The 23,155-nt window shown below is 44.0% G+C and overlaps 1 protein-coding gene across 2 annotated transcripts; it reads right to left on the bottom strand.

Moving 5' to 3' along the window:
* Positions 1-2,892: 2,892 nt before the first annotated feature.
* On the bottom strand, positions 2,893-22,381 carry GUK1 (guanylate kinase 1). 2 transcript variants are annotated; one of them, XM_078871184.1, is made up of 8 exons: positions 22,176-22,381; positions 10,720-10,833; positions 8,039-8,080; positions 6,691-6,787; positions 5,474-5,612; positions 4,656-4,740; positions 4,206-4,291; positions 2,893-3,857 (listed from the first exon to the last, which is right to left on the bottom strand). In XM_078871184.1, the coding sequence occupies exons 1-8, from the start codon at positions 22,210-22,212 to the stop codon at positions 3,822-3,824; spliced, it is 636 nt and encodes a 211-aa protein (XP_078727310.1). In that variant the 5' UTR covers positions 22,213-22,381; the 3' UTR covers positions 2,893-3,821. The 2 variants fall into 2 exon arrangements, with proteins under 2 accessions (XP_078727310.1, XP_078727311.1); XM_078871185.1 differs by lacking the exon at positions 22,176-22,381 and adding an exon at positions 17,073-17,212.
* Positions 22,382-23,155: the final 774 nt, after the last annotated feature.

The raw sequence follows: 23,155 nt of genomic DNA, 5'->3' as shown, positions 1-23,155 counted from the left end.
TAATTTGTATTCATGTCGTCCCATTATATTCTAGATAAAAAGACTTGATTTAGTAATTTAAATATTTCAAAGGCATTTGTTAATCCACTGTTGATGGTACCATTATGGGGGGGGGGGGGGGGGTTGGAGCACCTTACTTCACCATGCTGGTCGGTGCGGAAGGAGGCCTCTGCAAGTGGTTTACATATCATTCACCACGGATGTTACCTATGGCCATACATTAAACTCAGGCTGCTGAAATCATAGTGCTGCGCACTAACCACTGCACTGCATTGTGACATATACTGTACGCTCGATTTTATTGCTACATTTTTTTTGTTACATTTAAAATGTTCTACAAGGTGCCAGTTTGACTTGCAATTGATTATATATATGTGGTCAAACTGAGGGTATGTTGATGAAATGATAACATATACAGCTTTACAACAAAAAAAACAGACATGGCAACATTTATTCTGCTTTGGAAAAGGTTAAATGTGTCTGCCGTTAATACAATCCTGCAAGATGCCTATCATTGCAAGAATGTGACCTGGAATTAAACATGTTAGATATTTTTAGCTAAATGTTTAAATTTTTTGCCTTTCTCAATCCAGCAATGGATAAAAACTTTCCCACTCCCATCTGAGTCATGGTTTTTGTTTAACTAAACCATGCTGGAAATTGTTGGGATAGTGAATGGGTGGTGGGCAGAACTGATTTTGATATATCTTCTCAAGGATGTCAGCTATGGCTGTGAATCGAATTCGGGACATCGGGTTCATAGTGCAACACCGTTCCACCCCTATAACTTAGTACCTTCCTGATAAAGAGCAGATCACTAGAAATATGGAAACTTTTAATAGTAATGGCTTTTAGGAAGATGCCCATAGTTCCATCTCAAGATTTATTTCCCATGAGTCAATTTAATTAAAATAATAATCATTATGTTACTTGTATCTATTGATTAATGACATATGTAACATGTCCAGTCTTTAAGGCATGCACTTATGTTCCTAAATTAGATGATATATCATCACAGAACTGTCAATAATTGGTTTGTCATGCCACCTCATTAGTTTGTAATGTCAATAAATAACCCGATACTGATATATGTTGAGACGTATGTTTGGCATGTTGTTTTTGATCATTTTTCTGTACCATTAACCAGCTAAGACACCCAACAGGACACATTTCTCACAGATTCCATATTGTATGTGTAATGTTTAAGGGAACTGATAGGCTACTTATTTGAGATGCCCAGGGAATGTCCATCCACCCATCTGAGGACATTTCAGATGCTTCCATGAAAACTATCGCGATCAAACGTACTACACAGCTTGGCAATACCAATGCCCATTTCTGTAATAGTATTTAAGAAAGATTGACTGTGTACCTCCACAATCATGCATATGCATTAGAATGTAACTGCATAAATGTAAACCTGTAGCAATAACATGCGGCAATTTGTACGTGCATATACGTGATTATGTGCATATATTACTTTGTAGTGGAATCCCCAAACAAAATTGAGGCTCCCTTAATGAGCAGTCTTGTCAACTTGTATTTGAGAATTTCTGTGGCCAATTCTACAAAAGCTTTGATTTTCCAACATAAAAAATATGTAATTATTAAAATGCCTCAAATGTTACCACAATAATTGTTGGTACTAGTATACAAATAAAGAATGAAAAAAAATCACTAAATGAATTAAATTGTATTATAAAAGAAAATAAAAGAATATAAGTGTAGGGAAAATGGCCTTTAAGAGCATAAATGCTGTTTTTTGTCGGGCTATTTTCTGACATTTTAGCCTATATTTTTCATGTTTCAGGCAGCGTTAAGATAGTTGTAAGGTGTTTTCAATATGTGCAATAATTGTGATGTTAATGTAATGGACACATTGTGTGCAACTAAATGGGCCATTTCCGAATGAAAATACAGTATAGAGAATTTGTTATTTTAGTGGGATATCTCTAAATGGATTGTTCAGGACTGGGAGCCCCTTGAGAAAGAAAAAAAACAGAGCCTGCTCATAATTATGCATGAGAATGCAAATATCAGTGTATCACAATATGAACACCCTGATCTTTAATGAAATACTACACCTCCGATTAGTACGGTTGGCTATGTACCAATAGTTTTAACTATTATGCCATTTTAGGCATGAGAAAAATGTTGAGAAATTGTTGAAATGAGTTATATTGAGCAGCATTCTAATATTTAAAAAAGCTGCACTATTGCTTTATAACAAAAATGTTTTTATGATTATGATATCTGTTGATTTGTGGTGTTTATTAAACGTTTTAACTCACTTCAGTGAAAACTGAACATTTGAATCGACTAAGCATGAGTTTTATGTATTTAAATTTTATTGTTTCATTTCCAATGTTATGCTTGAAAATAAAGTTCTCATTATATTATTAGTTTACTTCATTCTTCATTCACATGGTCATACTTTACTAATGTACGTGACCATAATCAATGTCTTAATTATTACATGCTTAGCCTTCTTCCCAACACGAGGTTATTGTGTAGTAGAGCTACAATATATTAAGTTGAGGTGTGTTGTCATCATCATAATCAGCCATGATCAATCCACTGCTGGATAAAGACTTCCCCAAGTCACCAGCATCTCTCACTGTGTTGCACACAATCCATTTAGCACCCGCACATGAACCGATTTCATTTTTCTATCTCCACAGTGAATGCCCTCTCCGAGTGTTCATACCTTTGGCTGCAACTCTGTTGTTAGTCATGACCACTAGCCATCATCCTTTCCAGCCAAGTGTCCCTGCCCATCGCTGATCATGATGGCGACATTGTGGGGAGGCCTTCGTGCAGCAGTGGCTACATCGTGGCTGTTGATGTTGTTGATAAATGATAGAATACAGGCTGTAATTGTAATGGCTTTCATTTTATTCAATTGTAACTATTGCAACAGAAAATATAAAACTTCTCCCTCATGTGGTTCCAAAAACCTTAGGAAAAGGCATCTTAATAAATATAGCATAACCTGGTATTGTCCATTATTAATCAGTATTCGACAATGGTGTGAGCAAAGTGAATAAAACCGCACACACACACACACACTTGGTGGTGTGAAGATTTTACATCCCTGTCCACTTGCACATGTCCACCATGGTGTTGGTGACACGCATCGCATCGAGATTTGAGAGTCTGGGGCATTCGCCAACGTCTCTGCTCTGATCGTCTCGAATGCTTCTGTTATGTGCCGTTGAAGATTACTTGAGATTTTCATTTGTTCAGCATATTATTTATCTTTTACATAACGCCAACATTCAGCTTAGCAGTTAAAACTACCGTCCAATTGTAACGATTTAACCATAATAGAGGTTTTTGGGTTAGATCACTTAAATTTAAAGGCTGTAGCCTGATGATGCTAGTTGTAATTACTGGCGAAACGTTGTACTCGAATTGTAAATGTTGTGGGTTTACTCTCCAACACACCGGTGTGCTGTGCTAGTAATAACGAATTGGCATGTTTTGTTTACATGACAAACCTTATTAATTGGCTGTGTCGGGTGGTGGCGGGTTTAACGGCACATTTATATTTACGTGATCTAACCCAAAAACCTCTATTATAGATAATATTGCACGACAATCTTAATGGACATCGTGTACATTTCAAGTACAATATTACGGTCAAGTAAATTTATAATTGCCAGGATATATATCGTGACTATATATATATCATAAGATTCCCTTAAGTGAATACAGCAAATAGCATTACACAATTGTTATTAGTACTGTGCACATGTGAGCTACAATTTTTGATATAATGTGCATCTGCACTTCTTGACATTGGAAGATTTTAGATGTCTCTAATTCTCCTTGGAAGCCTGCACCTTCTGAATCTCCTGTAAAAGCCAAAACAAAACAAATTAGAAAATCTACTTGTCAATTTCATCATTACGCACTTACAAAATGCAAAAGAGATCATAATAGTTTGGTACTTTAACGTTCTAACTGTGCCGACAATGCAGGTTGTATACTACAATGTCGCATATCCGATTGTCACACGTGCATCCTGAACAATTAACTGCTCATGTGTAGTACAGTATTTATGGGTGGTGTGACTGACTGTATATATATGCTCTGTAGACCAGACATTTCTTGAATGTCACCTATTACATATTTGTTTCCTTTCATGGCGGCAGTTGAGTTTAAGATGTTGCCGTGTTGCGACGTTGGAGAATGTGTCACACCTCAGATAGCACGTCCTTGAGCTTGTTGTATGCCTCATCCAGGTCATCGTTAATTATCACCGCATCAAAGATTCCTGGTTCCTTGCCTGTGATAGAGAATCATGAAACAAAAGATAAGACTAAACTTGGAAAATCATCATCATTGTCATAAGATTTATTGTGACACAATTTTTTTTATGTTTGCCATCATGCAATGTCACTCTCTGTGGGAGCACAGAATCACAGTATAACAATCGAATTTTCTGCACTGCCCTCTGCTGACCAATGCGTAGCCCTCAAGCCGCCTACAACACAGACATCGTGGTCACCTCTTAAGGTTCAACTTCTCTTCACTTTCGAGGCCTGATGTAATCGGGTGCATCCCAGGTAAATGTGGTCGTGGGTATGGGTCAATCAAATAAATAAAGTAAAATGGTGGACACACGTGATAACTCTGTAGTCAGTACTCACTGATCTCCAGGTCAGCCCTTGCAGCTGCCAAGCGTTTCTGTATGCTCTCCTCCGACTCTGTCTTACGGCCACGCAGACGCTCCTCCTAGAGCCGATGACATGTAAAGCACACACACGTGTGCATTATATAAAGATCTGCATATGCACACAACAATGAGGCTTGAGGATTCAATGGTTCACGAATATTAGGTCGCCGCGAGCCCTCAACCCTTTCCTGTTCGGAGACGACTGCAAGTTGCAGGGTGGTGTTTCCCGCTCACCGCTGAAACTCGGAAAGCGCGAGCAGCTCAGCGTTCATTTTATTTAGAGAGGCGGAGTGGCGTTGTTTTTTAAAGACGTACTCACCGCGGATAACTGCAGCGACATGACCGCACTTTACGATAGCTGACGCCAAACTGTGCCACACGCCCTCTCACATGGCCTTGTGGGAGTCCTTGGTACCGATTAAGTTATTTTATTTATTTTTTGCAGTTCTGTTTTCGAACGGAATCGTGAGTAAAAACTGATAAAGTACACGTACATTATCAGAATAGGTTAATGGTTTAAAGGTTAACAGTAGAATCTTGAAATTAATTCTGTCCCTGTTTTTTTTTCTCCAAGCTTTGGCTAACCTTTTGTCCAATTTTGTTTTGGGTAAGTCCATAATATCAACGCAACTTTATCTAAAATGATATTTATATTGCATGGTCTTTACGAGTGTCCGTGACCACCCCTTCCCCCCCCTGCTACAGACAAACACATACGGAGCGAATGCATTAACACACTTTCATCCGTAGCAGGAAAGTGTTATAAAACAAAATCATTCTGTTGGCACACACCAGCGCTTCTATTGAAGGTGGGTGTATGGAGAGGTAGAGTGGGTTCAAGGTGGTACGTTTCATGCTGCGTACGCCCTGGATGTCCAAGTCCAGGATGCAGATTTGGTTATGGTCTCTGATAACCTCCACTGCTTTCTTACTGCGCGCCACATCAACACAAACGCACGAATTAGCAATACAATTAACGCTGCCAGCAATACGCTGGGTTAAACCAGAAAAAAGTCATTCTGAAGTGACATCGCCCGTGAGGTCATTGTTCTATCATCGTCAGCAGCAATGATCTATCGACTGCTGGATAAAGGCCTCCCCAAGTTGTCGTGCCATCAGTAACAATCCTGTGATACAACAATCTATCTAGTTCCCAAATTAACTGATCTCATCACTCCATCTCCACGGCGTTCGTCCTCTCCGCTGTTCCCTACTTTGGCTGCCACTTCAATGTCAGTCGGTATCACCGGCCATTATCCCAAGGGACATGTCTTGCCTAAGCCCACTTCCTTTTTTTTTAACTAACAGTCAAAATAACGTCTCTAACTTGCTTATCTAATTCATATGTTCCTCTTCCTGTCACTGAGTGCGATTCCAATCATGCTTCTCATGGGCTGTAAAAATAAACATCGGGTGTGTACGTTGAACTTCTTTCGCATCGTACGTAGGCAACCGCGCTAATCGGAGGTGTTTCCCGAAGACAAACTCTGAACAGATGCTGTATAAATCTGCGTAGGTAACTGCAAAGCATGTAAAACTTAACCCTGCCCTGGGTATGACGCTAAACTCTACCCTGTGATGTGTCACCTAAACAATACTGTTGAGGAAGCAAATGCTCAAGAACTCTAGTGCAGAGTGCGATAAAAACTATAAACTATTTTTAGTTTACCAGGTAAGGCCTAGAAGCACCCTGGCCACACATGATAGCCTAACAAAGTGGCTTAGCATGTGGAAATTTACAGAAGTCGCCAAATACTCTAAACACACGTTGATTCTAAATGTGACTACGGGGAGATAGAGACGCAAACTCCAATATACAGTCGGCGTTTGGGTCAGGATCGATCCCACGACCTCCCGTATATCAGGCGAGGGAGTTAACGTCTCGCCACCGCGGCGTGGTGGTGTCAGGGGGGGGAGGTGCGCGTCTGGATGGCAGGGAACTAGAGCCAAGCATCTTCCCTTGTAGGGGTAACACTTGACAGAGAGAGAGGATTATCCACGCGACTCACCTGGTGCCGTACAAATTCCCTGAGAACTCGGCGTGCTCTATAAACTCATCCGCCAAGATGCCCTTCTCCATCTCCTCCCGACAGACAAAGTGGTAATCTACACAGAGGTCACATTAAATTAATGTTGAACTTATATGTAGCCGACCGCGCTAATTGGAGGTGCGGGGGCGAAGGGCAACAAACTAAACAAAAAAAGCAGTTCTGAAGAAATTAGTTTATGTACGTAGAAAATTACATGGTGTTGTGAGCTGCTGTGGACTGTGGGCCATGATTTTATAGTGATAATAAACAGACAAGGAATGGTTCGATATTGCCATGTAAAAATTAAAGACAACTATTTTCGCCACCAACTCTCAAGATAGCAACGGTCTCAGCTTCAATGGCATAGACATGTGTTTAGAATGCCACCAGAATGCCACCAGAATGGACTGCCCAACTGATAGCGATTTCAAAATGAGCTGCCCAGACCATGGGGAAAGGCTATAGACAAAACAAAGATCCCCCGTATAGCCTTAGCAGACTGTTGGGGCAAGTGCTGTTAGCGAGCACCTATGAAGGCTGGCACGGCACACGAGGGGGTGGGTGGCCAACACCACGCCCGGCCACCTTTGTCTCTCTCATGGTGAAGTTTACACACCGCACCAGGTACTCATTGGACGCTCAGTCGACCTAGGGGAGGCCCAAGACTGGTTAAGATAATCGTCACTGGTGTTGGTGAGTGGGAATCGAACTCGGATCACCGGGTTTGTAGCGCAGCGTGCTATTTGCTACCCTACCACTCTCCACATGGCTAGAGACACACACATACACAGGATTCTCTATTTTAATTTAAATCAACGCTCTTTTCGTCGCATCGTGCGACTGTAGCTATAATGAGGCGCATGCAGCGTGTAATGAGCCTTCATTTGTACTTGAATCAAGAAGACTGGTAAACATGGAAAATACGCACTGTGGTAGGCCGAGAGATAAATAATGGAATTCTGTGGACGTCTCTGTTTCGAAGATGTTGAATTATGGATCAAGGTGGGAAATCGTGACAGGTGGAATAAACAAAAAGAGACACACGTGCTTCTGAAAAATAATTGAATGAATGAACATTTTGATTGATGGAAAGGCAAAACTGATGCTGCTGGAACAAATGCTACTGGGAAAAAAAATTGTTCTGGAAGGCTGAGGCTGATGGACTGAAACTTGATTTTCTTAACACATTTTATCTAGCAAGAAAAAAAAGTTAAGTCTATTCACTTGCATTGCACATCAGATATGCCGACTGATTATAAGCCATTGTACACGAAGAGACGGGACACCATCTGTGATAAAGGTGAGGCACGCATCAAATGAGAACTACCTTTGCCGTTAACTTCCCCTGGTCTTGGATTTCTCGTCGTATCTGTGAGAATAAAATACAACATTTAGTTGAACTTTCATAACCGCAATATATATACAGACTAATATACAGTAAAACCTTGGATTGCGAGCACAATTCGTTCCGGAAACATGTTTGTAATCCAAAGCATTCGCATATCAGTGGTGATCACGTGACGCTCGGCAGACAAAGCGTATGCACGTACTACTCGTATTGCAAGACCTCGCTCGTTTACCAAATGAATATTTATTAAAAAATTTTGCTCGTCTTGCAAAACACTCGCAGACCAAGTTACTCGCAATCCAAGGTTTTACTGTATACACTTGGCTCTTTGCAGAACTGCACGGGTACTTTTTGGGCCTGTAACCTGCGAACAGGTTGGCCACCCCTGAGTTGTATGTCAAATGAAAATGTGCACTCGGAGAGTGCACATTTGTTGTTGCCGCGCGCCGTTTCAAGGCGATGCGCGACGTTACGCTCCCCTCGCTGGGAGCTTCTTCGGGCTTCACGTAGGAGGACACCGTGGAGCTCTCAACAAGTGGAGCGATATACGTTGGGCATCTAGTCGAACAGAATGTGCTACAACACAGTGTTCTTCACTCATTTTCAGACGGGGGCGCGGGGGGCACTTTCGCCGATAAGACATCATTGGTGCGAATGGCCGCCGCCACACATTTGAAACAATTGGGGTTTGACAGCAGCACGACGATGGGGGGGTGTTTGCACAGGTTGTGTATTGTCGGGGGCCGCACGTCAGAGGCCGCGCTAAAGGCCATCGGGGCCGCCAGTGGCCCGCGGGCCTTGCAATGAAGAACGCTGCGCTACAATCTTGAAACATAATTTATTTAGAACTGCTTTGTGTTTAGTGTGCTGTCCTTCCCCCGCACCTCCGATTAGCACTGTCGGCTACGTGCGGTGCGAAAGAAGTTCAACATGCATATAAAACACATCGGAGAGCCACAGAGCACGACCCGACACAGTGGCAACTAGCACGTCTGGACCAGGACAAGTTTAACTTTGGGATCAGCAACAGAGGTGGGGGACACGAGGAAATCCCTCTCCCACCCCCCACGGATAAATGGATTTGCACATAAGAGGATGATGGACAAGATGTGTTTGTGTAAGTCTGCTTAAGTATATGGGTTTCTATATATAAAGTATTATAAAGCTTACATCTACATGTCTATTGGGGCCAACCAAAGAATAACCGTAAAGACTCAGGAGTTGCTTTGTCATACATCATGTTGCTGTAACACTCTGATCATGAACAGATGTCATGGACTCCTTGTGCAGCACAGCGCGGTCGAAAGATGTGTGAAGGACCATAACCAATTAGCCATGCAGCCACTACTACTACTATCCCTCTCACTAGCTCTAAACAACCAGCCAATCAGCCACTAGTACTGACACTTCTACTGACCTTAACCAACCAGTCACTAGTACTAGCCCTTCTACTGACCTTAACCAATCAGCCAATCAGCCACTAGTACTGACCCCTCTACTGACCTTAACCAATCAGCCACTAGTACTGACCCTTCTACTGACCTTAACCAATCAGCCACTAGTACTGACCCTTCTACTGACCTTAACCAACCAGCCAATCAGCCACTAGTACTGACACTTCTACTGACCTTAACCAATCAGCCACTAGTACTGACCCCTCTACTGACCTTAAGCAATCAGCCAATCAGCCACTAGTACTGACCCTTCTACTGACCTTAACCAATCAGCCACTAGTACTGACCCTTCTACTGACCTTAACCAATCAGCCAATCAGCCACTAGTACTGACCCCTCTACTGACCTTAACCAACCAGCCAATCAGCCACTAGTAGTAGCCCTTCTACTGACCTTAACCAATCAGCCACTAGTACTGACTCCTCTACTGACCTTAACCAATCAGCCAATCAGCCACCAGTAGTCGCTCTTCTACTGACCTTAACCAACCAGCCAATCAGCCACCAGTAGTCGCCCTTCTGGCCCTAATTGACCAACTAGCCCCTGGGGTCGGCAACCTGCTGCTCCGGAGCCGATTGCGGCGACTCTTTATTAAAGAACTGCTTCCTCGTGACGTTATTCAGATGCAAAGCGGCTCTTGAAACATTGATTTTCTTTTACCGAATTCGAAAAAAAAAGGCTCTGCTTGTTATTTTGGTTTTCCGTCCCCTGAACTCGCCAATAGAACTATCCCTCCCGCAGACTGACCACTAGCACTCGCCCTCCTGTGACCCGTATCAACCAACTAGCCAGTAGTACTATCTCTCCAAATGACCCTACCCCAAATTTCGATTTAAAGCTTTCGTGACTGCAGGGATTCATCATCTTGGTTCTTTCGGTAAAGTCACGTAGAAGGGAAATAATAAAATTATAAAAATAAAACATAAGACGGCGTCTTCCCGACAGACTTGTTCTTCACCTGAGGACGGCTGCTTGCGTTGTGGCCGAAACGTCGTGAGAATTATTTTATTATGCTTTATTTTGATTATTTTATTATTTCCCGTCTACGTGACTTTACCGAAAGAACCAAGATGATGGATCCTACCCCAATCCACGTGTATACTTGTATACGAGGCACGGCAGTGGAGTAGCGAAGTGTGCCGGCGTGTGCGTGCGTGCCGGCGTGTGTGCGCGTGCGTGCGTATTGACGTGCGTGGGTTGGCGTACGGGACACACTGAAGCCGAAGACATCGGCGTACTCCTGCATGAGACGCTTCACCAGCGTGCTCTTCCCTGCGCCCGACGGACCACTCAGCACAACCGGGCGAGGGCCCATCATTCCTGGAGAGACAGCAAGGCATAAGTGGTGGCGACAGCGGCACAAAGCACGTTGCATCAGCGGTCGCATCGGCATTGTCTCACACGCACCAAGTCAGTGCGGACACACACGTCGAGGATGACTGAATATTTAAAATCAGGATGATGATGAACCTATGGCCCGCGACTTCAGAGTTTATCTGTCGCTACTGCGTAGGTTGTTGTGGTTGTGCTGTGTAGCTCTCAGATGAGCTTTCTGGGTGTACCGAGTATTCTTAGTTTGTTGTCTTTCCACGCACCTCTCGAGAGCAAGGTTGGCTACGTATGGTGCGAAAGAAGTTCAACGTACGTACATACATACATAGCTCTCAAATTAACTTTCTGGGTGTCCTGAGTATTGATCGACACGATGTCTGATGTTTCACTCCAGGTGCTGGGAGCTTCTTCATTAGCTGATTCTAATTGCTACTGCGTAGGTTTTCGCGGGAGCACTGTGTAGCTCTCCGAAGAGTTCCGCGTTGAATCACGTGTTGTTGGTTGGCACGATGGTCAACTTTTCGTTCCATGTTCCTGAAAAGCTCCCAGGACATTAGACTATGCCAATCTAGACATGGTATGCCAATCTAGACATGGTACAACATACCTGTCAATCCCTTATCAGTGCCTACCTTATTACAGGCCATTTCAGACCTTATTGGTCACCCCGTGCCCCTCATAAATCTCAACGTTCATGCTACAAAGTCTCATCACAATGGAGAAACACAAAAAAATGAGCAAATATATTTTTTAAATAGATTTTTTTTTTTACAATTTACTATTTTTTTAATTCAATTTCCCTGTACAAGAATATGGGTCAACTGTATGAGTTGACAGGTATGGTACAACCCAACCACACGTAAGAGCGTTATGTGGAACTCCATCCCTTTGCACATCCGCAACATCAAATGCCCTCTGAGTTTTAATAAACATCTGTTTGGTCAGGCTTTCGAGCAGCTCTGAGCTTGGCTCCGCGCCTCCGAGTTGACGACTTGTCTGCAAAAGCTGGTGCGCCAGAAATGTCATCATTGTTATTATTAATAAATAATTCACTTCTTTAGCCCACCGGTGTGCTGTAGAGAGAATCAACAGCATTTTAAAATTTTAGTAGTACGACGTTTCGCTGATAATTACAATCAGCTTCATCGGGCAAGAATCCAGTCAAAGTGTTGTCACTTTTGCCGTCGGCATCACGTCGTGCCATCAAATAACCCACGTGGATCTCTCGCGCAAAAGCGCAACCCCTCCACGCTAAAAAAAAACGCCCCCACGGAAGCGGATATCACAGAGCTACCGCCGAGATCCCTTCAAGGTCCCAATTTCAAACACCCGCTCTCTTGCCATTTTAAGAGTAAGTGTTCGTGGCGTGATAAAATAAAAAATGACATTTTAATTCTCGTGGCTGGAATGCAGCCAAATCAAGTGCAGCACCACACTTAATTAACGCGATTGTGTGTTTCTTTGTGTGCGTAGTCATTGGTGACTGGGCTGTACCGAAATCAATTCAATACACTTGGGTTTAATCACAGCAGGTCGCTGGCTACCTGGATTTTAACTCAGGCTCTCAGTGGACCTTTGGGCCACCCGGTCACCTTCTGTAATTGGTCCCGATGCAACAGTGAAGAGGAACATATCAGATGAAGGTGCTTAGTGCACTGGATGTACACCGTGGGTTTATTATCCACGCAACGTCACATTTGAGAGTGGAAAGGGTGGTGTTCAGTGAAGGCAGGGAGAGTGAACTTGGTAAACCCGTAGGCAAATTCATACTTATCTTGAAGTCAACCAAATGTTCCCACGTGCCAATCGCGCACGAGCGTTATCTCACTTTGCTTCCACGGTGTTGTCAGCCACGTTGGACACGTAGGGAGATGTGCTTCGTGCAACCTTATTATTCATTGCGTGCTTTCGTGTGGAGCAAATGCCACAAATGATCTTATTTACCGTATTGAATGCGTTCGCTTGCTCGGAATTACATTCTTCTTCTTTCGTACGGCTGATGTAGACGCAGAGCAACAACTACAATGTAACCTTCAGGTGATCAAGCCAAATAACCGCGTCAGGAGCAAATCGCTGTAATGTGTCCTTCGTATTTGTGGATCGGGTATCGTGTCGTTATACGTTGTTACGGTCTGTTCTGGTTGACCCACAGTCGCACACGACTGGAGAGTTTTTAATTTCCCATTTTGTGCATCAGGTATTCGCATATGCTGCAGCCATGGTTTTTGCAGTGGATGCGGTTTAGGGTGGACTATGAGCTTCACGGAAGATCAAAACCAGGGACTTAAATTGAGAGACAGCAACAGGAAAGCGTGGATTTGAGAACTTAGGCTGCATTCATCTTCTTGGTTCTTTCGGTAAAGTCACGACAGACCTGGTCTTCACCTGAGGACGGCTGCTTGCGTTGTGGCCGAAACGTCGTGATAATTATTTTATTATGTTTTATTTTTATTATTTTATTACTTCCCTTCTACGTGACTTTACCGAAAGAACCAAGAAGATGAATCCCTGCAGTCACGAAAGCTTTAAATCGAAATTTAGGCTGCATTAGCGACGGCCCTCTAATCGTTTTAAGAAAAGAGAGTGGGGCTTTGACAGGAACGGTCATGGGCGATGGTGAATAATAATAATAATGGGAGTGACGGTCAAGGAATGGAATGCGTCCGGGAGGATTTCCACTGAGGAGATAAGACAATAAAATCAGAGAGTAAATTGACATTAACAATTCGAGTACGACGTTTCGCTGGTGATTACAACCAGCTTCATCAGATGATAGCCTGGATTTACTCTCCCAACAAACCCGTGTGCTGAACTACATAACTAATTGGCATGTTCTGTTTACGTGACAAACCTTACTAATTGGCTTTGTCGGGTGGTGGCGGGTTTAACGACACGTCTATATTTACACAATCTAACCCAAAAACACTTGAATGATGAAATTAGTTCATGCGTAGGTTCTGGGTGGAGTATCATACATCGAGAAGGTCTTCATGCTTCATCTAGAAGTTGGATTGATCAAGGCTGAACCATGTCTCCGGTTGAAGTGTATTACCCACAGACAGAAAGGATGCCGTGAATGATTTCCAATGCTAATGTTACACAGTCAGATATTTATGGACCACCTTTGTACATTACATCATCGGTACTCATTATTCTTTTATAAATGTATTTTATCCTAGGGACCGCGGATAATTCGAATCTAATGCACACTAAATTCACCCCGTGTGCATGAGCGTTGCAACAACGATGTTTGGGAAAATAATACAAACATTAATGATATAATAATAGTCTACAAACATTTGTTGGATGAAGGTCTTCCCATGCTGTCTGTGATGGGGAGGTTGTTTGACCATACTTCACCACGCTAGTGAGTGCAGATCGGTGAATGAGGCCCAGGATCTCAGGATCGGTTCAGTTATTGCTCACCAATGATGTTAGCCACGTCCAAAAGTCGAACTTAAGCCTCCAGGTTCGGAGGCAGTGTGATAACCACGATGCCACCACTCCACGCACACTACAAGTACCTTCTCAAATTATTTCAAGTTGACAGTTGTCCTCTTAAGAAGGTAAACATAGTACTGTACTGCAATACATTTCAAGATTAATATATAATTAAACACAGACTGACCAAAACATTTTTCATGATGCTACTCGTGACACTCCCATGTGACATGAATTTGAAAAAATCGTCACATCGTAACGGGATTTTTTGTTTTACAAAAGCTGTGAAGAGCATAAGGAGGCGTGGAGAGATGGATGCCTGGAATTGCGGCAAGTGGACCGAGTGCGCAGGGAGCGTTGCTAGAAGGGACGGACCGCCGGTGGTCGAGACAAATGACGGAACGGCAGCCAAACCAGGGAGTACGCCCAAGAGGACGTCCGCTGCGGCGATGAATAAAATTGGGCGTCACGGTGGCGAGATGTTAACTACCTTGCCTGGTATGCAGAGGGTCGTGGGTGCGATCCCGATCCTGACGCCTGTGAATTGGGAGTTTCCATGTCTCTCTCTCTCTCCGAGTGGTCGTGTGGATTTTTCTCCGGGTCCTTCGGTTTTTCCCTCCACATTTAGAACCAATGTGCTATAAATTTCCACACAATAAGCCACTTCGTCGAGCTATATTTTGTGGCCAGCCGCTTCTGAAATAGAGCTACACAGCTCAGTGGGACCTTGCCTGGTGAAATCAAAAGTTTAGTCTAGTAAATTAAATAAGCTTACTTGAGAGAGCTAGATTGACGCGCCCTAAGCAAGCACACTTACAATCATCCCTCCGGGCTCTGCAGTATTAATAATAATAATCATAGCAATGCAATTTGTAATGCACGCAGTATTTCACAAGACATTAAAGACCGTGACTCTGAAATGTCCCGGCCAAACTCAGCGTTGCTCCAAAGCCGCCGGGGAAGGTGGTGGTGGGTGGGGGTTTTTAAGTGTCTCTTGCAAGGCGGCGCAGATTGAATGCCGTGAAATTGCAGTGGTAACTCGTTTCTTTAGAACTGCTTTTTGTGTTTATTTTGTTGTGTCCTTCCACCCCCGCCGCACCTTCGATTAGCACGGTTGGCTACGCACAGCACAAAAGAAGTTTAACGTACTCTTTGGTTCTTTCGGTAGTCACATACAAAGAAAATAAATGTACTAATAGAATACGCCTAAGAGGCGTTGGGTCTCTGTGTGTCTATGTTGTGTGTCTCTCTCTCTGTGTGTCTCTCTCTGCTTGTGTGTCTCTCTGTGTCTCCATGTCTGTGTTTTGTCTCTCTCTCAAATTTAGCAATCTTTGGAAGAACGTAATCAACCAGGTAAGGTGCTGACTGTTGTGTTAACGGACTCTGTTGGATTGCATTGTATTCCTAAGTTCACTAGGTTTGTGTTCTATCTGATGACGGTTGCTTGTGTTGCAATAGAAACGTCGTTTTCTATTATTTAATTTATTTTCTTTCTACGTGATTTTACCGAAAGAACCAAAGAGTAATTCGTGCAGTCACGAAAGCTTCAAATCAAGTTTGAAGTTTAACATAGTATGTATGTTGAACTTCTTATGGTCTTGCCTCACCAGTGTTAGACTAAAAAACACCAAAAGGCGACCAGCACAAGGACAATGCACACATCAAAGCATTCCTGGCTCGGGTCGAGACGTTTAATCTATGAGACCCTTTCTGCCAGCATCAAGATGATGAAAAGATGAATAAGCCTATGGATTTTTTATCATCTTACGGCTGGCATAAAGGGTCCCATAGATGTTTCTATGAGTCACCAGTGCTATCAAATGCTCTCGATCCACCTTAATTTTAGTTTCTCACCGCATTCAAGCAAGGTCTTGATTGCAATGATAAATCCAAGAACAGAAAGCCATTTGCACCAAAGGAACATTCATTGGAAAGTGTGATAAAAAAAAAAATCCCGTACAATATAATTACAATTTACCACCTTGTATAACTGAATGATGGGGAAAAAAACACACGTATTGGAAATATAACACTTTAACAATAATAAAAAGCAGTGTTTTTGCCAATCCACTGCTGAATTTAGGCCCTCCCCCTGGCTGTGTTGGTCGTGGGGGTTGATTAACCAAACTTCACGCTGGTTTAAACACGCAGTAGTCGGCTTTCACGACCGATACCATCACAGAGTTTTTTTTGGGTAAGATCGCGTAAATATAAATGTGTCGATAAACCCGCCACCACCTCCCGACACAGCCAATTAGTAAGGTCTGTCAAGTAAACAAAACATACCAATTCGTTACTAGTTAAGCACACCGCGAGTACTCGAATTGTAAATGTTGCAGTGGGTTTACTCTCCAACACACTGGAGTGCTGAAATGATAACGAATTGCCATGTTTTGTTTACGCGACAAACCTTACTAATTGGCTGTGTAGGGTGGCAGCGGATTTAATGACACATTTAAAATTCACGCAATCTAACTCGAAAAAAAACTATATTAAATTTCGATTTAAAGCTTTCGTGACTGCAGGGATTCATCTTCTTGGTTCTTTCGGTAAAGTCACGTAGAATGGAAATAATAAAATTAAAAAAAAATAAAACATAATAAAATAATTCAGCCATTGCCTATCCACTTGATGCCTTGTATAAAGGTGTCAGTTTTTGTACCAGTTTAAAGGGTAAAAACCTACTACTAGGTGATTTTAAAATTAAACTCGGCCATGACGGTCTTCTAAAACAATAAATCGAAGCCCTTCGAAACGCGTGTGCGTCTGATATGGCGCGTACTCACCCTTAGCGGTAGTCTTCTTCTCGTGAACCGTTCAACAAGTGTGCGCCCGTCCGTGTGTGCGCGTGTGCATGTGTGTGGATGTGCCTCTGGCTAGCAGCTCGTTGTTTACTGTAATTCTCACCTAGCCACCGGCAAAAAAAAGAAGAGCGCTTGCACCTCCCCAGAGTACCTTCTGTGAGCTTGCGTGCACTCGCTGATCCGATTGAAGCGGATTATTGTAACCTCCGTTCCAATTCCCGGCGGTTCCCCCTTGTTTTGTGGCGAGCCCAGAAAATGAGCAGCGTTCACAACAACGCGTTCATTTTAAGGATATTTTTTTTTGAACATATCACGTCTAAGACTACGCAAATCAGCAAGTGATTTTTTTTTTTTTTACAAAATATTCATCATAAAAGAGGTGAAGTGGCCGGGTTGGCCCGGAGAACGGAGCGCTGAGCCTACAACCGCTGCCAAGGCTGGGTTTGAATTCGGGTTTCAGCCGCCCGTGATTGAACCAGGTTTCTCGAGTGTAGTGAGTTGATGGTCTTAGCCCAATCAGCAATGACTGCACAACAACAAAACAATTATTACATTAAATGTACTTTTAATTTGGCTCAATTCCAGATCTGTGAAATTTAAGGATACGTGAGATTGTCATGCAATGGACATTTCTCCGTGGCAGGGCGGGTGGGAAAATGCACACTTCGAGTGTGGATACAAGAGGGCACTTGAGACTTCAGAAAAAAACAGTTCTGTGAGAACTCAGGTCCTGCGATAGCTCTGTTTTGTGATAGCACCATCTCTTCTCCCTAGGCCAGGGGTCGGCAACCTACGGCTCCGGAGCCGCATGCGGCTCTTTACGGGCTGCTTCTTGACGATGAGTACGTATGTACAGTATGTACTCAGATGCATTGCGGCTCTTGAAATACTGAATTTTGTACCGAATTGGAAAGAAATGGCTCTTCTTGTTATTTTGGTTGCCGACCCCTGCCCTAGGCCATCCTCCTGCTACTCCTTGCCGCCATCTACGACCAGGCCAACCCCTATCACGATGGCACCGCGGTGGTGAGATGGCAACGTAGTGGCGAGATGTTAACTACCTCGCCTGGTATACAGGAGGTCGTGTGTCGATCCCGACCCTGACGCCTGCTGTATATTTGTAGTGTGCATGTTCTCCTGATGGGCACGTGAATTTTTGTCCAGGTCTTCCGGTTTTTCCCTCCACATTTAGAAACGTGCGTTTAGAGTATTTGGCTGCTATAAATGTTCACGTGATGATAAGCCACTTCGTTGAGCTATCATTTGTGGCCAGGTTGCTTCTGAAAAAGAGCTATATAGGTCAGTAACCCTTATCTAATAAAATCAAATAAATAATACCAGAGGTGTGGACTCGAGTCATGTGACTTGGACTCGAGTCAGACTCGAGTCATGAATTTGATGACTTGCGACTCGACTTGGACTTGCATAACAATGACTTTGTCCCACCTATGAGATGTGGACTCGAGTCATGTGACTTGGACTCGAGTCAGACTCGAGTCATGAATTTGATGACTTGCGACTCGACTTGGACTTGCATAACAATGACTTTGTCCCACCTATGAATAATACTATCCCAACCCCTATCACTACCCTGACCCTTTTCACAACCCCTATCACTACCGCAAACCCGATCACTACCCCTACTACCCCTATTACTACCCTTATTACTACCCCATCACTACCCCAACCACTATCACTACCCCGACCACCCCTATTACTGCCCAAGACCGGTTCAAATAATCGTCACTGGTGTTGGCCGTGAGCGGGAAATCAAACTCGGGTCGTCGGGTTCATCGCGCTAATCACGACACTACCGCTCCCCACTAAACACACCAGCCACACAATGTCACTGATATTGGCCGAACATCTCAATGCTAAAAAGAATGACCTCCAAATGACTCAAGTGGGATTACAGAGCAGCTGCACGAGCAGCAGCAATATCGCCCCCTGTCACCCTTCCTGCGAAAACTCAACAGGACCCTCATGGAAAAGTCTCGAGGCTCAGTGAGGATCTCTGAGTAAACAAGCGAAATCAAAAATAAGTTATATTGATAGAACATTCCGGATAAGGTTGTGGAAAACTATTTTTTAAAAAACTATGTCTGGGTGTGTCCCGGGATTATTCTGTCAATCTGCGAGTTTTAGGATTTTATTTTAACCAGGTGATGCCCACTGAGCTATGTAGCACTGTTTCGAAAGCGACCTGGCCACAAACGATACCCCAACAAAGTGGCTTAGCATGTGGAAATGTATAGCAGCAGTCAAATACTGTAAAAGCACGTTGATTCTAAATGTGGGAAGACAAACCGGAGGACTCGGAGAAAAAACGATGCTACCACGGGGAGAGAGACACGCAAACTCCAAATATACAACAACAGGCATCAGGGTCGGGATTGAATTCACAACCTCCTGTATACCAGGCGAGGTAGTCGACATCTCGCTCAGAGCACTGGGCTTGACACAGCTGAGATCCTGGATTAGAATCCTGGTTTCAGTCATGAGTATAAAATTAGTAACCAAGTTTGGAAGCCCGCAGTAGTGACCCCATGTGTCGACTTTCCCTCCCTTTTCGATGTGGAATTTCCACCACCGATGTATGGCTGTAAACAAGACAGAGGAGCATGGCTGATCAAGAGCCAATCGAATATCACAGATGCTGACAACGTATTACACGCACTGTGCACTTAGCAATATTAATGCTTGTTGTGAACGTCATTTATTGACTGATAGTTCATGAAGCCTGTCTTCGCCAGGCAAACGTTTTTAAGAAATTTTATCATTAAGCTGATATGATTCTTTCACAATTTTTATCTACGATCAGACACTAACTACTCCTAACATTTGTTTTTTTCCGCAAAAAAAATTGCCGACGACTTGCCTCAACAAAAACCGCTCCATTTAGAGATTCCGTTATTTTTTTATTCGAGGGGAGTTTCCGAATTATTCAGATTTTAACATCATAAAATGCCAATTTTTTCATCCAAAGCCGCTTTCACTCTAAACATAAAAAACAATAAAATATAGAACAATGAATGGTTCTCGCTTCAACATTATTTGTGGTTGAGTGCTTTTTGAAACGAAAAAAACCCCGCAATCTTATATTTTGAACGTTTCTGAATGACACCTACAAACATTTCGATTTAAAGCTTTCGTTACTGCAGGGATTCATCTTCTTGGGAAATAATAAAAATAACACATAATAAAACACAATTATTTTATTATTTCCCTTCTACGTGACATTTGGTACACGGGTAGTTTTTAGGACACAAACAACAGGAATTAAAGTCAGAAAATCCTAGATCTTTAATTTAAAAACCCCCAAATCTCGATTTTAAGTGCCCCATGAACATGTTTGTGGGTCCATCTTCTTGGTTCTTTCGGTAAAGTCACGTAGAAAGGAAATAATAGCAGTGGAGTGATAAAAGTGGCCGCACTTGTACAGTGTCTGTCCCATAAATGACGTCACAAGATTTTGGACGATTTTTGACCCCCCCCCCCCTTCGTCACACGGCAAGAAGTCAGACCCCCCTTCAAATATGACGTCACAAAGCTCTGCCCCCCCCCCCCCCAAATTTTTTTAAACATGCTTCAAATCGCATTAAACTATTGTCATTGTAGTGCGTATTTAATATGGCGCTGCACTCTGATGTTGTAGGAAAAAACATTTATTAAAACGTTTTTAATTAACAAGAACGTGTTGTCTATATTTATTTAAAGTTGCGAATTTTTATGTGACGTCACATTTCTCAACCCCCCCCCTCGTCACACATGTCTGACCCCCCCCCCCCTAGGTGCGTGACGTCATTTATGGACGGTCCCCTGGTTATTTAATCCGTAGCACGAAACGTGAGCCACACACAAAGGCAAAGATCCCCCTCCCCACGTGTAGCCTCAACAGACTGTTGGGGCAAGTGCTCTTCGCGAGTAAGCAGCACGTGTGGGGTGGCCAGCAAAACGCAACGCCCGGCCGCCTTTGTCTTCCCCTAAGTAATTTGAGGCCGAGTCGACATAGGGGGAGGGCCCAGGACCGGTTCTGATAATCGTCACTTTGGGTGTTCGTTGGTGGGTGGCCGTGAGCGGGAATCGAACCCCGGGGGTCGCCGGGTTCAGTAGCGCAGCGTAGCGCTAACCGCTGCGCCACCGCTCCCCGCTACACGTGTCACACAACACACTCGACACGTGTCTTGTGTGTCTTACACGTGTGTTGTGTGTGTGTGGCGCGTGCTGTGTGTGTGTGTGGCGCGTGCTGTGTGTGTGGTGTGTGTGTGGCGCGTGCTGTGTGTGTGGTGTGTGTGTGGGGTGTGGTGTGTGTGTGGGGTGTGTGTGGTTGTGTGTGGTGTATGTGTGTGGGGTGTGTGTGGTGTGTGTGTGTAGAGTGTGTGGTGTGTGTGTGTGGGGTGTGTGTGGGGTGTGTGGGGTATGTGGTGTGTGTGGTGTGCGTAGAGTGTGGTGTGTGTGGTGTTTGTGTGTGGTGTGTGTGGTGTTTGTGTGTGGTGTGTGTAGAGTGGTGTGTGTGTGGTTGTGTGGTGTTTGTGTGTGGTGTGTGTGGTGTTTGTGTGTGGTGTGTGTAGAGTGGTGTGTGTGTGGTTGTGTGTGGTGTATGTGTGTGGGGTATGCGGTGTGTGTGGTTGTGTGTGGTGTATGTGTGTGTGGTGTGTGTAGAGTGTGTGATGTGTGGTGTGTGTTGTGTGGTGTGTGTGGTGTATGTGTGTGGTGTGTGTGGTGTATGTGTGTGGTGTGTGTGGTGTATGTGTGTGTGGTGTATGTGTGTGTTGTGTGTGATTGTGTGTGTGGTGTGTGTGGTGTGTGGTGTGGTGTGTGTGGTGTGTATGTGTGGTGTATGTGTGTGGTGTATGTGTGTGGTGTATGTGTGTGGTGTGTGTGTGGTGTGTGTGTGGTGTGTGTGTGTGGTGTGTGTGTGTGGTGTGTGTGGTGTGTGTGTGTGGTGTGTGTGTGTGGTGTGTGTGTGTGGTGTGTGTGTGTGGTGTGTGTGTGTGGTGTGTGTGTGTGGTGTGTGTGTGTGGTGTGTGTGTGTGGTGTGTGTAGACTGGTGTGTGTGTGTGGTGTGTCGCTGCCCATGTATACCTTGCAGAAGTCGCCATAACGAGAACAATCTGAACATTTGCTTGACTCCGGAGCTGCTGTTGTTTCTTCCCGCGCGTTTTCTTCTTCCGAGAGAGAGCGAGAGAGGGAGCCCTTGTAACACGTGGGTGGTGGTGATGGTGGTGGTGGTGCAGGAGAGAGCGGCGAGACGAGGCGGGGGTTCAATTCGCAGTCGCTGCCACTGTGTGGCATCACATCCTGTTCCGGAAGAACAGAGGACGAGGAGTAATGAAGCACAAGAGAGCAGAGAGAGAGAGAACGGGGAGAGAGAGAGTGAGAGAGTGAGGGGTCAACAGGAGCACAGCAAGGAAACCTCGACCCTACAAACACCCGAGTTCGATTCTCGATTATTATCTGAACCCCTGTCCGGGTACCTCTCCCCTCCCCTAGGTCGACTCAGCCTCAAATGAGTACCTGGGTGCAGCGGTGTGTTTCATATAAGCAGCACTGGGGAGACAAAGGCGGTCGGGCGTGGTGCTGGCCACTCCACTCGCTAACAGCACTTGTCCCGAAAGTGTGTTGAGGCTACACGGGTGAGCTTTGTCTTTGTGTATACGTATGTTCATGTGTATGGGGCCGTCCATAAATGACGTCACGCACCTAGGGGTCAGACATTTGTGACGATGGGGGGGGTTTGAGAAATGTGACGTCACATCAAAATGCGCAACTTTAAATAAATATAGACAACACGTTCTTAATTAAATATACTTTTTAATAAATGTGTTATCCTATAACATCAGAGTGCAGCGCCACATTAAATACGCACTACAATGACGATAGTTTAAAGCGATTTGAAGCATGTTTAATTTTTAGGGGGGGGGGCAGAGGATTGTGACGTTATATTTGAGGGGGGTCTGACTTTTTGTGACGCCGTGTGACGAGGGGGGTCAAAAATCGTCCAAAATCTTGTGACGTCATTTATGGACGGCCCTTATGTGTGTAGGTGCTCCTTGCGAAATGCA

The sequence above is a fragment of the Lampetra fluviatilis genome, chromosome 31 (genome assembly GCF_964198595.1).
Source record: "Lampetra fluviatilis chromosome 31, kcLamFluv1.1, whole genome shotgun sequence".
Taxonomy (NCBI): domain Eukaryota; kingdom Metazoa; phylum Chordata; class Hyperoartia; order Petromyzontiformes; family Petromyzontidae; genus Lampetra; species Lampetra fluviatilis.
Note: the sequence above shows the minus strand (reverse complement) of the source record. Positions and strands in the feature narration are given on the sequence as shown.

Coding starts and splice junctions, on each gene's coding strand:
- GUK1 (XM_078871184.1), bottom strand. CDS start 22,212: ATGTTCAGATTGTTCTCGTTATGGCGACTTCTGCAAG. Junction 10,834..22,175: donor GTTATGGCGACTTCTGCAAG/GTATACATGGGC, acceptor CTGTCTCTCCAG/GAATGATGGGCCCTCGCCCG. Junction 8,081..10,719: donor CTTCGGCTTCAGTGTGTCCC/GTACGCCAACCC, acceptor TTATTCTCACAG/ATACGACGAGAAATCCAAGA.